The sequence below is a fragment of the Colletotrichum higginsianum genome, chromosome 2 (genome assembly GCF_001672515.1).
Source record: "Colletotrichum higginsianum IMI 349063 chromosome 2, whole genome shotgun sequence".
In the NCBI taxonomy this organism is placed as follows: domain Eukaryota; kingdom Fungi; phylum Ascomycota; class Sordariomycetes; order Glomerellales; family Glomerellaceae; genus Colletotrichum; species Colletotrichum higginsianum.
In genome coordinates this window covers 5,315,768-5,330,875 of record NC_030955.1, presented here as the reverse complement: position 1 = coordinate 5,330,875, position 15,108 = coordinate 5,315,768, and the positions used below count along the sequence as shown (strand labels likewise).

General features: G+C 55.4%; 6 protein-coding genes across 6 annotated transcripts; 2 read left to right on the top strand and 4 right to left on the bottom strand.

Moving 5' to 3' along the window:
• Positions 1–1,156: 1,156 nt before the first annotated feature.
• CH63R_03321 (Short chain dehydrogenase reductase family) lies at positions 1,157–1,843 on the bottom strand (the record flags this gene model as incomplete). Its single annotated transcript, XM_018298296.1, has 1 exon — positions 1,157–1,843. One exon carries the CDS (start codon positions 1,841–1,843, stop codon positions 1,157–1,159), a length of 687 nt encoding a protein of 228 aa, XP_018163112.1.
• Positions 1,844–3,439: 1,596 nt separating this feature from the next.
• CH63R_03320 (Fungal specific transcription factor domain-containing protein) lies at positions 3,440–4,879 on the bottom strand (the record flags this gene model as incomplete). The annotated part of the gene is made up of 2 exons (XM_018298295.1): positions 3,440–4,771; positions 4,856–4,879. 2 exons carry the CDS (start codon positions 4,877–4,879, stop codon positions 3,440–3,442), a joined length of 1,356 nt encoding a protein of 451 aa, XP_018163111.1.
• A 914-nt stretch (positions 4,880–5,793) lies between these two features.
• CH63R_03319 (Gluconate 5-dehydrogenase) lies at positions 5,794–6,660 on the top strand (the record flags this gene model as incomplete). Its single annotated transcript, XM_018298294.1, has 2 exons — positions 5,794–6,091; positions 6,155–6,660. 2 exons carry the CDS (start codon positions 5,794–5,796, stop codon positions 6,658–6,660), a joined length of 804 nt encoding a protein of 267 aa, XP_018163110.1.
• Positions 6,661–7,460: 800 nt separating this feature from the next.
• On the top strand, positions 7,461–8,929 carry CH63R_03318 (IgE-binging protein; the record flags this gene model as incomplete). Its single annotated transcript, XM_018298293.1, has 5 exons — positions 7,461–7,707; positions 7,857–8,077; positions 8,162–8,277; positions 8,426–8,607; positions 8,805–8,929. 5 exons carry the CDS (start codon positions 7,461–7,463, stop codon positions 8,927–8,929), a joined length of 891 nt encoding a protein of 296 aa, XP_018163109.1.
• A 1,332-nt stretch (positions 8,930–10,261) lies between these two features.
• Positions 10,262–12,758, bottom strand: CH63R_03317 (Protein phosphatase regulator; the record flags this gene model as incomplete). The annotated part of the gene is made up of 2 exons (XM_018298292.1): positions 10,262–10,726; positions 10,833–12,758. 2 exons carry the CDS (start codon positions 12,756–12,758, stop codon positions 10,262–10,264), a joined length of 2,391 nt encoding a protein of 796 aa, XP_018163108.1.
• Positions 12,759–14,201: 1,443 nt separating this feature from the next.
• On the bottom strand, positions 14,202–14,898 carry CH63R_03316 (uncharacterized protein; the record flags this gene model as incomplete). Its single annotated transcript, XM_018298291.1, has 3 exons — positions 14,202–14,255; positions 14,310–14,408; positions 14,515–14,898. The coding sequence occupies 3 exons, from the start codon at positions 14,896–14,898 to the stop codon at positions 14,202–14,204; spliced, it is 537 nt and encodes a 178-aa protein (XP_018163107.1).
• Positions 14,899–15,108: the final 210 nt, after the last annotated feature.

Genomic DNA, 15,108 nt, shown 5'->3' with positions numbered 1-15,108 from the left:
GAAGGCACCCTCAGATGGAAGGTAGCAAAGAGAAGCTGATGTCTCCCTCAATCCCCTATTTAATCCCATCTCAAGATCGCCTCGTCTTTCATCTTGTCTTTGATCCCACCATCCCGCTTTTTTTTTGGTTCAACATCATAACCACACAACATTCGCTTTTTTTCTTGGTTATTATTCATAACCAATATCAATTCCACCATGGGCATGTAAGTGTTCTCCCTTGGCCTCCCCCCGGTCCTCCGAGTGTTCCCCGTTCTGACGTATTCAATCACAGCCTCATCTTCCGCGTCACCCTCCGCAACTGCCCCCCCGCTTCGGCGGCCGCTCCCCCCGGCGAATCCTCATCGCAAACCCGCTCCACCCCCTCTGGCCAGCAGGCGCCTCCTTCGCCTGACAATACGTGAGTTTTCCATCTGCACAGTCACAGACGCTGTAAACCATCCCGTTCACGTCCCGCTAACGTGTGTCGTCATCGCAGAGACTCTGAGCTTCCTGAAGAGCAGAAGGCGGAGGAGGTGCCGGCCTCTGGAAGAGGGGTCCCAGACCAGAGCACTGGGGGCGCGATGGGGACGGTCCGTGTGGCCGGGGGCGGCGCCGAGCTTGAGATAATCGGGGGGGTGGACGCCCAGCTTGACGTTAGGATGGGGACAGCCGTGGTGGTTTTTTTGGCGGTGGTTGTGGTTTTTTTGGCCATTTTTTTGGGCGGGGTTTACATTCGCTATTCTAAATAGTGTTATTTCTTGGTCCATCTTTCGAATATACCCTAGCGTCCATTTATAAACCCATCGGTCTCGACATCGCCATTTCAACCTGCAGCTGGTTTGCTGACGCTGATCAGGTCTGTGCTCCTTTACCTGGCGTGGATCGTCTCGTAACGGCTCTTAGCCATCACCTCGATCGGAACATGGCGGACAGGAGGACTCGACCGCCCCAAGTCGAGCAGCCGTGGCTGGGTCACAAAGCAGTCATAACCCCATTCTGGCGGTTGGAAATGGAGAGCCAGGGGCAGGAATTCGAGATGGTGCGCGTCCATGATACAATATGTACATGAAACGTTGCGGATGCAAGACATTGAATCCAGATGAAGGGGTACGAATGGATGCAATTAGGATTCTGCTAAATAGTCATGATGATAAACTGGTTATGCTTCTTTGCCTTACACCTCATTGTTCTGTCTCCCAACCACGCTCCCGCACTCCGGGGGAATGTCATTGACCGCACGTTTGGGCCACGGCCACCACCCGTCCAGCGGCATTTCGCCGTACACGGCATTGTAGCTTTCCTGGGGCCTCCGGCAATCCCATTCGTAAATCCAATGCACGTTGCCCCAGTGCTCATCCTTCTTCCACGCGGCAGCCCAGCTCATCGTATCCGGGGTGACGTCGGTTACTTTGAATCTCGACAGGACCCTGGTGCTACGAGCATAGATTACCAATGTCGCGGCCCAGTAAGGGTTGTCGCTCAGGTCCGACAGAAAGAAGTTACGGGACTGCGTCCAGCGCCTCTTGATCGTTTTCTTCTCGCCACTGAGATCTTTCTGGATGTACGTGGCGCCGGGGTCGAAGTTAGCGGGCGTCCAGTGGAAACCTTCCCGCATGAGACGTGGCAGGTCGCGGGACTTCACGCGGAGTCTGGCTTCCCACTCGGACTCGGGATCCGCTGCGCCGTCGCTAGGTGATTTTGAGTCGAACAGGAAGCAGGCGGTGTAGCTAGTGTCTTGCCATGCGGGCAAGTCGTAATTCTGCACGCGGTGCGCGTGCGAGACTGAATCGTATTGAGGAGGCGCGGTTTGACGAGGTGCGGCATCTGGGACCACGGGACTGGCGGCGGTGACTATCTTCATTTGCACTGGCTACTGCTTGAGGTGCTGATGTGGGAAGGAACGTCGAGACGGATGTGTTTGCAACTATGGCGTGATAAATCCCGAGACTCGTCTTGATCGAGAAGAAAGGAAGCGAGATTGGGTGTGATGAGTGTGGCGAGGAGCGTGGTGTTGGAAGGAGCAGAGGGAGATGGAAGGAGCTAATGAAGAGGCAAGAAAACTTTTGACGCGGCCCCGACCAACGGAGAAAGAGTGTGGTTGATCTTCTCCTGCCTCGCCTTGGGTGAGCGAGCAAGGTTTCGGGGTACCTTGGTGGTGCGAGGCTGTGGCCAAAGTAACATCTCTCGCTTTCTTTCTGTCTGTGGGAGCTACTGCCCAACAAGGTCGGCAACCAACGGAACTTTGAGCTTCAATTTTGACTGAGAGAGAGCGCCCATAGTGCTTTGAAGGCGAATTTGTATTGTCCCGAGAATCTTGTCCGATGGATTGCGGTCAGCGCTGGAGTCTTCCCATCTTGAAGTCACCCACGAGACTGCGAACAGTGGATTAATGGCAACTAGATACAATGAATTACACATCAGTATTACGTGCAGATCAGAAAACATCGGAACATCAAGAACACGTGGTGGTTCTACGTGCGCCAGATGTCGAGTTTAAAGTTGCATCTACTTCGGCGGATGTCGCCTGAATTGGCGGTAGCTCGGACTTGGTGGGGCCGATGTTTGTCCCGTGCCGTCCCGAAGGTGGGTCATATACCGGCCAGCTAGCCGACACTGGTCAGCCAGCGCCGCTCTGCTTTTCCCGGCTGCCAAAAACTCCGTTCCAAGACAAATCTTGATTAACATACCAGGGAGTGCCGGAATGCCCGAGTAACCTGCCCTGGGTCCATTTTCATTGGGAAAAGGGAGATATTCGCTTTGATCTTAACTTCATAGTTGCTGACAACCTTGGAGTATTGTTGGGCGAATTCAGTCAAGAATCATCGGATTTGTTTTGAAACGAAAGATGAACAGTCCCCAAACAAAAAACACCGGCGAGGCAACAAAACCCCATGGCAGCCCATCTGATTATGCCCAAACATTCCACCAAGCCCAATGCCCTGAACAACGACGCAAAAACCAGCGAGAACTGCAGCGCCACCGAGGTAGTTATGCCAATATAGCGCCATTGCCTTGCGCGACACAAGCAGGTAATCAACAGTAAAGACATTCCCAGTACCGACAAACGATGGTAAAAAATTTGCACAGCTTTGTAGAGTCTGGCTCTACATCATTGGGTCCAGTGCCCGGAGGACTGAATCGTCGCGTGCTCCATGCGTCAGACGTTCAACATGTCCATCCAGCTCTGTGTAGGCTCTCTGGGCTGCGATTATCCCATCGTGGCGTGAAAGCTGAGAGAGTTCGTCGACGAAATCCTTCGCCTGCAGCCTGAGCTGCTGGTCGCTCTCGTAGTATGCATGGTCAGACTTTCCGATACAGTTTGCTGATAGAAACATGAGCCCAGAGATCAGTGAACAGCAGTACAGTCTGTGACGAACCAAGTCGGTTAGCAAGGCGTCTGAGGCTATTGAGCAGTTGAAGAGAGAGAGAGAGAGAGAGAGAGAGAACATGACTTGACCTACCGCCCAAATGCAATGTCCTTTTTCGGTATGCTGAGGAACAGCATGACAAACGAGCGGCTCTCTTCCACGAGTGCATTCCAGCTCTCTGGCGAAGCTGGGGGTACGCTGGGTAGTCCCGCATGCACGTTTCGCGCATGACGCAGCAGTCTGTTGACCCAGTCGAACTCGATTGCATTAACGCGGGTCAACTGCCCAAGCAGCGAGAGACTTGTAGCGTAGAGCATGCAAAAAGGCTTTGGGAGGACGGTGCCGCGGGTTCGTATTAGAGCTTCGGCGCTGAGAGCTGCAGGTACCTGCGCTCGCCACTGTGCCAGCAGCCCCCGAAGGCGCGCAATTTCAAGCGAAGCCTCGTCCGCAGGCCTCGAGCGGCCCTGCACAGAGAAAATACATTCGTGTACCTGTCCTTGAATCTGGGCGAGCTGCGCTCGAGATCGAAAGAAGTTGAAGTGGGTGCAGCCGTCACCGGCGTCAATGAATCCGGCTCTGTCCGTACTCGACCGAACCGGCGGTAGGTCCAGATCGATGTTCGCATCCTGGTGAACTAGGGGCTGTCGTGTTCGCATGCTGATATCTCGGTCGAGGATGTAGGCAACCCAGAAGACCCGCCGCCGCTGTAGTGCTTCGGCGCTTGAAATCCCCTCGTAACCTTCCCTCCTATGTATTCCCATCTCATGGATAAGCCTGAAGGCGGTCGATATGAGGACCGCGGCCGGTCTCATGTTGGGCATGTGCTGAAACAACAACACGAGCCCAAGCATCACCTGCAGACTGTCCAACCTGAGGTCGCTCATGATCAAATCGGTCAAGACGGATTGTGCCTTGCCAACAGACTCTGCAACAAAGACTTCCGACTGTTCTGATAGACCCTGGTCGCAACAATGCGCGAGAGCCATCACCACATTGATCGATGCCCACGTTGTACGCGTCCTGTGGGAAGGCATACTGTACCACAGTCTGATTGTTTCCAGCAATACAGCATCGTCGTACAAAGGGAGCACGCTGTTGACTGTACCAAGGAAAGTATCGACCAGTGGGTAAACGATGCGACTGGGTGGCAGCTCCAGCTGACGGCTCTGGTCGTCCAACGTAATCCTTTCGAACATCCTGCCGCTTTTTGACATCCGACGCAGCCCAATATCAGAATTGCCATTACCAGCGCCTGGGGCAGCTCGGGACAGAGACTGGGTGTTGTCTGCGAGAACTGGTCTTTTTGCCCTTTTCCGGCGAGGTGCCACGAAGGTGCATTCGGAATCATAAACCCTACATTGAGAACATCGCGGAGCAGCGCCATCGCATTTGATCTTTCGGCGGTAACAAAGATCGCAAGCCTGTCACAAGTCTTCAGTAACACTACAGTTGTGCTGGGGCGCGTGCGTTGGCCGTGTTTGTCAAGCATGCGAGGGCCCTCCTACCTGTCGTTGGCGCTTGATGTTCATTCTTGTTCAGCCTGAAGCATGTGGTCAACTTTTGAGGTTGTTTATGTTGATGGGAGGCCGGGAGACTGTGTCTAGTGAACCTCAAACCCCCATCACCTCTCCCACATCGGTGTGTGGTTCCGCGGAACCGCCGGCTGATAAATCGACAGACAGCGATCAATCGGCCAAAAGAGGGGCAGAGAGGGGCGGGGGACGCCGCCAAGAAGCGGGCCACGGAGCCGACATCTTCTTCCGAGCCCAGAGAGCGGTGCGGCACAGGTGCATCATGACGCAGTTTCTCTATACACAACCAATCCCTAGTCATTTTGTTGCATTGAGAAATGCGCCGACTCGACCCAGTCAACGAAGGCCACAAACAACACGCTTAAAAAAACAAAGTGGCTCATTTGGATATCACCCTCCACTACCAACCTTTGGACGTCTCTTTCCATACTCTGCACAACCGTCTGTTTCTTGGTTTTCATCACGACCTAGTTTGTGCCTGACACTACTGCGAGGCTCACCGCCGCCCGGTCCAGTTTCGATTTGATAGCACGTGGTACCTTGGATTTGTAAACTGGATGGAGAGTCGACGCCTTACACATCCACGGTGCGCGGTTTTGCTGCATGACACGTCCCGGTCGATCGGTTCCGGTTCCGCGGAACCGGAACCGATGATGTACGTTGGCCAACGCAGCGACAAACTCGGCCGCGAAACCTGAAAAGATGATCTTTACAAATCTTTTGCGAATTCTCGGATTTCTGTTGCACTCCGAGTCCGGACGCCAGATCATTGTAGCCTTGACAATGTCCTAGATATAAGAATGGGAGTATCTCCTTACCTTCTGCTAATGCATCTCTATACTGTAATCACAAAAGAAAAGCATCCCCGCCCTCTAAAGTCTACAACAAGGCTTAGTTCTAATATACCCGAAATGATGGTCTCGGACACATTCTCTCTCACGCACAAGGTGGCCATTGTGACCGGGTCCAGCCGTGAGAATGGCATCGGTGCGGCCATAGCACGCGCCCTCGCCCGCAACGGCGGTGCGCTCGCCATCCATCACGTCTCCAAAGCGTCAGCTCCACGAGCTCAAGCTGTCGCCCAAGGAATTGTAAGCGAAGGCGGGCGAGCTTGCGTTGTCCAGGCGGATATTACATCTCCCGCTGGGGCAAAGAAGCTTGTGGCGGAGACGATGCGAGCGTTTGGCGTTGACAAGGTCGACATCCTGGGTAATATATGGTTCCTTGACCCAGGAGGAAGAAGAACTTCGGCCTGCTAACTTCGTGAGGCAGTCAATAATGCTGGAATATGTGTGGGCGGCGACCTTTTAGACGCTACGCCTGAGCAGATGCTCGCCGAGTTCAACCTCAACACGTTTGCCCCATTGTACATGGTGCAAGCCGTTGTGAAAGAAGGCCGGATGCCGAGAGGTGGGCGCATCATCAATATCGGTACTGTGGCCTCGAAGCTTGGGCACCGCGGAGTAGCTGGCTATGGCGCCAGCAAGGCTGCGGAGGACAGCATGACCGAGGCACTGGCCGGCGAACTCGGACGTTCGCACGGCATTACGGTCAACACTGTGGCTCCGGGTCCGATTCTCACCGATATCGTGATTGATGCGAGAAAGAAGCTTGGCACGGATCCTACGAAGCCACTTCGATCGATTGCGAGGGGATCAGAGGAGATTGGCCAGCCTGATGACGTCGCACGAATGGTTTTGTGGTTGGCGACGGAGAATTCGAGCTGGATCACCGCTCAATACATATCCTGTAGCGCCGGCATCAATGGGACTTCCTGAGAAGAGCGGCTATGGTGCTCTATGGCCTGTTCCGGAAGCATTGTAAGCCTACATCTACTCCAATTGACAGGTGTATTACGTCGTAGGGCACGTCTCTCTAACACGTTACACATCAACATGTCTAAGAACCAAAAAGCTTGGTGGATCCTGTGATTCCTTTTCCCTCGTAATGCTTATGAACTACGTATCTCAATACGGGTTGAACTTGGACGCAATCGAGGACAACCTTCCACAGCTCTTCAACAATCAACTTTGTGATTATCCCATGGATGCTCGCAGCACCCTTCATAATGACAACCGCCTTACCGTGTCCATACCGCAACATACCGTCAACAACCCTTGCAGTCTACAGGAGCCATTTACCTCCTCCCCATACAAACCATGTATTGCGTCTCCCATCCCACTAGACGAGATATAACCAGCCTCCAATCCTCACTCGCATTGCTGACGAGCCGATTCTGGAGTAACTACCGCGTAGCAGAATAGCCGGGAGTCTATTTCACAAAGTTGATTCAGAACTTGACCTCCCCCCCTCTCCATCGCCGAGCGAAACCCAAATCCCCTCTCGAGGCGGGCCGTCCAAAGTTCATCCAAAAGTCGCTAGAGTCCCGGATCAGACATCCCTTCCACGAGACCAAGCGTGACTTTCCACGACGGATTCATTCCCCGGGCGGCGGGAGGGGGGTTCGAAGCTTCTTCTCCCTCCGTGGCCCCTTTCCGATTCGAGGCTGTCCCCCTCCGCCCTCCCCCATCCGTGTATAAGAACCAAGGAAGTGTCCCCCTGTCTCTCCCCAACGAGAATGGATGATATCGGAAACTCGTACTTGTACAGAGAGAGAAAGTCAGGCTCCGACTCTCATCCACAACCGACATCTGGATCACCTGAAACAACAATCAGTAACTCTCCTGCTTACCCTCCCCGCCCAAGCGGAGATCTCACCCGCCAAATAGGGCACCGTCACTTCCTCAACATGGCACCTCCCAAGAGAGCACTTATCGCGGTGACCTCGGCTCACGCCCCCCTATACCCCAAGGGACAAGAGACAGGTACCCAATGCCTTCACCCTGCGATGGTCATCAACACTCACTCCACTCCTCTTTCCCATCACACTCATCCCTGCTCTCACTCACCCTCACACTCACCCCCCTCCCACCCAGCTAAGTCGCAATCAACCCGTTTTAACGTCCCCTCTCAGGCCTCTTCATCACCGAAGCTTTGCACCCCTTCAACGTCTTCAGAGAGGCCGGCCTCGACGTCGACCTCGTCTCCGAGACGGGCACCTACCAGCCCGACTGGCTATCCCAGCAGCCAGACTGGCTCCCCGAGAAGGACCGCAAGGTCTGGGAAGACCACTCGAGCGAGTTCCGCTCCAAGCTGGACGCCCTGCTCAAGCCGGGGGACATCGACCCCGCCAAGGTGAGGCGGCCCGCCCGCTGCCCGTCGGACGGAGAAGAGTTTGTGCAACAGAAACCCCATGCTGACGGGTGACGACGTTTATAGTACGGCATCTTCTTCGCCTCGGCGGGACACGCCTCGTTGATCGACTACCCCGACGCCAAGGGGCTGCAGTCCATCGCCTCAAAGATGTACGCCGACGGCAGCATCGTGTCAGCAGTGTACGTGAACCCCCCCCTCCTCCTCGATCCATCTCAAAACCCCATCCCCCGCGTCCCTCACTCACTACGATTACCAATACCACGCCCGTTATTTGCTTCCCGTCTCCTCGAGCTACTCCCCAAGACTCACACCCTGCTCCCGCCGCAGCTGCCACGGAGGCGCCATATTCCCGGGCATAATCGACCCCGCGACGGGTAAGTCCATCATCGCCGGCAGGAAGGTCACCGGCTTCACCACGCAGGGCGAGGAGGAAGAAGGCGTCCTCGACACGATCAAGTCCTGGAACAGGCCGACGATCGAGTCGTCCGCCGCCTCCGCCGGTGCAACCTGTGAGTCGCCTCCCTAACCACCCCCCCCCCCCCAACCCCCCAACCCCTCTTTCATCACATCCCCTCCCCGGTGTCTCCCCCCTCATCATGGATTTACGTCACCTCTACCTGGCAGATCCAGCGAGGGGAAACCACAGAATCGAAGTAGAATACAAGAAACCATGCTCACCCAGCTTCCCCTTTTCCAAAAAAAACAGATATCCCGCCCCCGGGCCCCTGGGACGCTTTCGCGTACACCGACGGACGCATCGTCACGGGCGCGAACCCGGCCAGCGCGCACGTCACCGCCGAGGCGGCCGTCAAGGCCTTTCAGAAGCTGTGAGCGCGAACCGTCTGACCCGGCCTGGCTCCCACTCTAAAGTCGCTGCGAGCATGAACGGTAACCGCGCGTTGGTCGTTTGAGCTATGTCAAGTTGGATGATTCGTGCTCGGCGTGTTGTGTCCAGGGGGGTGTATGGAGAGTGCACATGAGTTTGGAGTAAAGTTGCGTAACGCGCGACAAGAACAACAAAACCATACAAACCAATTCGTTAAAAGTACTGTTGACAAGTTGACACCCAAGCCGGCAACGTCTAAAACTATAGTGTCGCAAGCAACAGCCCTCGGATGTTCAGCAGATCAAGCTCGTCAAACGCATGTAAACCACACCATTAAGTGATGATCATTGTTTCCAGGAGACTATCACCACCAGGTACATCAATGGTACAGATGACATGCGAGAAATCGACAGGTCTTTTTGTCTTTCCTTGCTACCCTAACTAATCAAGCCAACTCAGGCTGAACGCTTTCTGCTTAAGTGACCACATCGATCTTCCCAACGCCCAGTAGATGAGACCAATACCCATCGTGACACACGAACGAGTCGATTTTTCAATCTCAAGACTCAGTTCACTAACTTTTATCCATCCGAAGACCGCAAACCCTTCGACCCGGTTCAGCCGTCTTCGCCGATGCAGCACGGTGCAGTACCAGTGCAAATGACCAAGACCGGCCCGACTTCGATGGCGAGCGACGGGAGGTATGCTCAACGTATTGTAAATGAGGACTTTCGCTTGTCCTGTCCCTGTACCCCAGCCCATTCTGATCAGCCAGGTAATAGCCCATATCCTCTTAGAATCCCCCATAACATGTGCTGGGGATCCTGATCCTTAGACCGTACACATAAACCGAACCAAGGAGAGAAATAATAATGAAAACAAGATAATTCGACGAGCTAATAGCAGCCGCTGTGAAAGGCCAAGAGTGAAAGCAAGAGCGAATTATGCATTAAAGGAACTCCTTGTATGCCGTTCGTTCCTATGTACCATCCCGTTAAGGAAAATCGTTCCCTCGACTCTGCGTTGAGCTCATCAAGAATGGGCAACGAGGAAAAAATGACCAAGAAAGCAAGGCTGTTGTTCCGCTGACTCCAGTATGCCCGTCGTGTGCTTCGGGAGTGTCGTCGTCAAATCGGATCGTGGGCCGTGAACTTTGAAAACTCTTTGAACGCCTCACCATGCCATGGCCGTCCCTGGCCCTTGGCGCCGAAATGCCCATAAACGCCGATGACCGAAAGATGAGCTAAAGAATCTTTTTTTCTGTGGTCGAAAACACAATCGAGAAACGTCGAATGACGGAAGATGCTGTTTACGGAGGAGACGAAGCGGTGCCGTGGTTAACCCCTAATAGCTGTTGCGGCGTGAGTCTCCGTGTTGAATGGAAATCGCTCCGGCAGTTGCTGGGCGTATGGAAAGTCATTCGGCGACGTACCGGCGTAAGGAAAGCCACCCATCGAGGCCGCGGGGGAGGCTGACCTCATGGTCGCTGGGGTGGAAGCCTGGTTCGGACGCGGGTGGACAGGCCGCTCGACGTGTTGCGCAGAGTGGTTGAGTGGAGATGAGGCGGGTGATGTACCGTAGGGTCCCAGGTGCGGGAAGTAGGGGTTGGCATCGCGGAGGTGGAAGGCATGATGCTGTGCAGGTCCAGCGTGCTGGGTGTGATGGACCATGCTCGGGCTGCCGTTGGAACTCGAGCTCGTGCTGTTAGAGGCCCGGGTGACGAAACCATCGTCAGCTCCGTCAAATTTTCCGCTTCTCAGTGTGCCCTCTTTAATCTGCGGACTAGACTGCTTGGAGCCGAACTGTTGAGTGCCAAGGTCAGTACATGCTTTTTGAGCTGAGAGTGGTCGATCCTTGAGGGTTGGTGAAAGGGTCGGTCATGGGTGGATGTTGACCAGATGTACGTACAAAGCAGTATTTGTTGACCAGTTCCTCGTACGACGACGAGGCGAGCGACGTGTTGGGGGAGTCGGTGCCAGGGGCCACGGGTTGCAAGACAGGCTTGGAGACGGCGGGCGCGCCTACATTGGCGGCCGGGGCAGTGACGGCCGGGGCAGGCTTGGTCCGCTGAGAGTGATACGGTTGCTGCGGCTGTTGGGCAGGAACCTGGATCTTGCGGTGGCTCTTCATGTAGAGATCATCGGGGTTGCGGTCCTTGACGCTCGTGTCCTTTGCGGCCTGGACGGCGGCAGTGAGGGAGGCGCCAAAATCGTAGCGGTTGGCGAATGCCTGGCCGCTGGGGGCCGTCAGCCGGCTAGAGAGGTTGTCACTGGCCAGGTTGCCGGTCGACTTGTTGACCTTGAGGCGGAGCCCCGCCGTGGGGCCCGACTCGCCCAGGTACTCGTGGATGGGCTGCTCAAAGTTGAGCTTGTTGTGGCTGGGAAAGTCGTCAAAGCCGACCGAGACAGACTTGGACCGAGGAGCAGAGGCAGGGCTAGCGCGGCGGTTGCTGCGGGGCAGGGCAGGGCGGCCGGCAGCGCCTTGGAGGCCACGCTTGCCATTCTGGGGCAGGTACTTCTTGCGGAAGTCAACCTGGAAGTTAATGCCGTTGTTGCTGTCCCAGAACTCCTGGCCGTTCACGTTGTATCTGATGCAGAAGAAAAGCGTCTTGGTCTCGAGATTAGCCAGGTCCGAGAGCTTGATGGTGAACGTGAAGCGGTCGTGGGGAACGGGACCCTCTTGGGGGCGAATCTCGTGCGAGTATTCCGCGCCGACCTCCGAGGTCGTCTTCCAGTAGTCAAGAGTGAACCTGCAGGTAACAGATTTCTGGAAAGCCAGGTTGGCGACTGCGATGGAGCCCAACAGGTTCTTCTGATCGGGCGACAGCCATACCCTCTCCAGCCGCACCGGCAAAGACTTGCGGATAGGGGTGTCGACAGGATGGTTTGCCGTGACAATCTCCCACTCGTAAGGGGGGGTGCGGGCACTGCGGCGTTCGTCTCCAGGAAAGGGGTACTCGGTGTCACTGTCGTAGTTATCGACTGGCGAGGACCCAGCACTCACGGCGAGTGGCCGGTCAACCTGGAGGAAATGCCGGACATGCTCGAGGTGGGAGTCGAAGTGGACTGCCTTGGAGAAAGTCGGTGTGCCAGGCATGCTGGAAGGTCGCCGGCGAGCGGAAGCAGGGCGAAGGGCAGGGCGGACAAGTTCGCCAGACTTCTTGCGCACCATGGGGGGTTTGCTATCGAGAAGGTTGTTGCCGTCCGAATCCGACTCGGAGGCGGTGGCCGAGACAGGGTCATAGACAATCCTGGGCTCAGTGCTCGCTCTTGCGTGGTTGACGCGGCGAGCAACTGTCTTGGCAAGGGCATCCAGCGAGCTGGTGCTAAAGCTAGTGGGGAGACCCTCCTTGGGGAGGTCGTCCTTGGTGATGAGTGCCAGGGCTGGCTGCTCGAGGTTGGAGCGGGTGGGCGAGGCTTCTCTATGGACTGGGATCTGGCTGATGGCATCCTGGAGTTCCTTGAGATTTTCAATACGCCTGCCGCGTTCGGCGACGTCTTCCTCTTCGCTACCAGAGTCTGGCGGGGAGATGATAGCGCCCTTAGGCATACCCCTCTCGTCCGTCAGCGGGGGCGGTGATTGCCGAATGCTGTTGCTCGTCGCCATGCCCTTCAAGTCGTCCGATGTGCCCGGGGGTGTCGGCTGGTCAGAAGAGCCATTCGCGGTCGTGTCTGTCGGCGCGGCCGGTGTCCTTCTGTGCTTCGTAAGATAGGATGAAGACCTTGGTAATGAAGGTCTCGGGCTGGACTGGAATGATGAGCGACGGCTGACGTCAGGCGAGGAGGGTGCTGAGCTCGCAGGCGACCGGCTCTGGGAGGGAGGTGTGTAAGGCATGTCTAGTTGCCTGTGAATGTGTAGGATGGAGGAAAAGTTCGATTGTAGGTCGAATTCGTGCGCCCGGCACGATAGTGGTAGGAAAATCGAGTCTGTGGTGACTCGGAAGAAATGCAAATTGGTATCAATTCATGCGAAAAAATTAGGATAGGTTGTAGACGCAGCGGGACGGCCGAGCAGCGACGATTGTGAGCGGGCGGTAGTTATAATTAGGTTTTCTGTGTTATTGGAAGGTTCTTGTCAGCTCGGTGGCGGCCATGGGAGGCTGTGAAGATAATTGAGGCGTCGAGTAAGAAAATCGGTGGAGCATCTAGATCGGAGATCGGACCAAAGGCGAAGATGGAGAAATCGAGGAGGGAAGGAAAGGAATAAAAAAAAGGAAGGCTAGGAAAATGGATAGGAAAAGAAGGTGCGCTTGGTCGGCAGTGGCGGCGCAGGATAAGAAATCCCACAAGTTGTTTGTGAAACAAATATGACGATGATACAAGACGCAAAGGAAAGAAGGAGGCTGAAGTGATGCGTAGAAATAATTGTAAATCAGGGCAAGGGAACAAAAGGACGGTAATGACGAAGGTGGTGATGTGTTTTTTTTTTCAAGGCTTTTTGTTGGTGTTTTCCTCCCCCTTCCTTTGCGATCATGTGTTGGGGATGAGAGAGTCGTGGTTGACCACTTACATGGATGAGGGAAATCGCACGAGGCAAAAAGGGTGGCGACTCAAGAGCTTTTTGCACTGGCAATGTTCCAGCAACAGGTGCAAAAAGGACCGGTCTTGTCTGCTACGCGACGAGGAATGTCGGTAGCTGGGGAGGAGGGTCCCGTGGAGATGCCGTCGAAGCAGGTGGAATGCAATGACGAGCCTGGGGGAGGACACGCGGGCGAGATGTCTCTCTAGAGAGAAGGAGCCAGGCTGCCGACGGAAGGTGGCTTGCGACGTTCGCGGGGATCGTGGGCCGAGGGCGTTCGAAAAAAGGACGAGAGAAGAGTTGGGATCTGAGTCGATTGAGGCAGAAGGGTTGACCGACGATAGCGTGAACTATGGGGTCAATTCCGTCCGTTCCGTGCCTCCTGGGAGATGAGCGAGACCAATGCCGATGACTCTCTTCTCTTTCTGGGATTCCCTGCTCTTGACTCTTCTTGATTCCCTTCTTGTCTTCTTCTAGGAAGGGGTAATGGGTCGTCTTTGGGGGAGGATGGCGACTGTGACGACGAGGGATGGAAGTGTTGGCCTGTGGTGGTTGATGACTTTGGTGTTTCGAGCACACAAAGATTGGAGAGAGAACAAACTGGAGGGCGGCTCCGGAGGGAACGGAGTGGTTTTGAATGGTGAGAGGCCGAGAGTTGCGACTACCCCAGCGCTCCCAAAGTCAAGTTTCCCAGTGCAGCGCCGCAGCAGGTACCGCTTCCAGCAAGAAAAAAAGAGTGAGGGAGGGCAGGGGAAAACGCTACCAGGGCCGTTCAGTCCTGGTCCCGGCACCACCACCACCACCACCACCACGCTGGCACACACCATACATACACACACACACACTCTCTCTCGCTCACTTACACACCCCAAGCACGACCAGGACCAGGATCTGGCCGGGTGTGTGGATGGGACCGATGGGTGAGTGAGTGAGCGAGCGAGCGAGCGCGGACTGGACTGGACTGGACTGGGTGGGGTGTGTGTTCACTGTGTGCGGTATGCTACCTATGCTGGCTGCTGCTGCCTTTGGTGCTGTTCCCAGGCGGCGGGAGTCGCAGTAGCACGTACCGTACCTGATGGTCAGGAGTATCCCTGTAGGTGCAGACATCGGCGAAAAAAGGCCAAGAGACCAGGGTAGAGGAAGAGACGAGAGGGGTGTGTGTAAATGCTAGTGAGAGAGGACGGGCGTGGTGAGGTCGGTGAGCAGCAGGTGTGTGTGTGTGTGTGTGTTCGAAGGGGGGGGGGGGGGGGGGGGGGGCGAACATGAATGAAAGACGGGAGCGAGAAACCTGCGTGGGCGAAGGCGAAGGCGAAGGCGAGGGAAGGCCGGGGGTGGTTGAAGGTTGAGGCGTGGGTGGGGCGGTCGTGGGGGGTGTAGTCCAAGCAGTATGTGAGCTAAAAAAGGGGGGTGCGATTGGAATCTCTATCTTTCTCTCTCTCTCTTCTTGGTTGGTCATGGTGGTAGAGGAGGCGTGGGGCCGGAAGGAACGAAGAAAGAGAGACGAGTCGAACGCGCAGCGTTAGGATACATAGATCATACCTACACTGTTTAGTGGCACGGAGACGGCAAACCGGGCGTGCTTGACGATGCTGGTTGCGTTGAGGACCGATCCGACTTGGGTAATGGTGTGTTACTGTTGGTATTGGCCATTGGTTTTGGTTTTGGT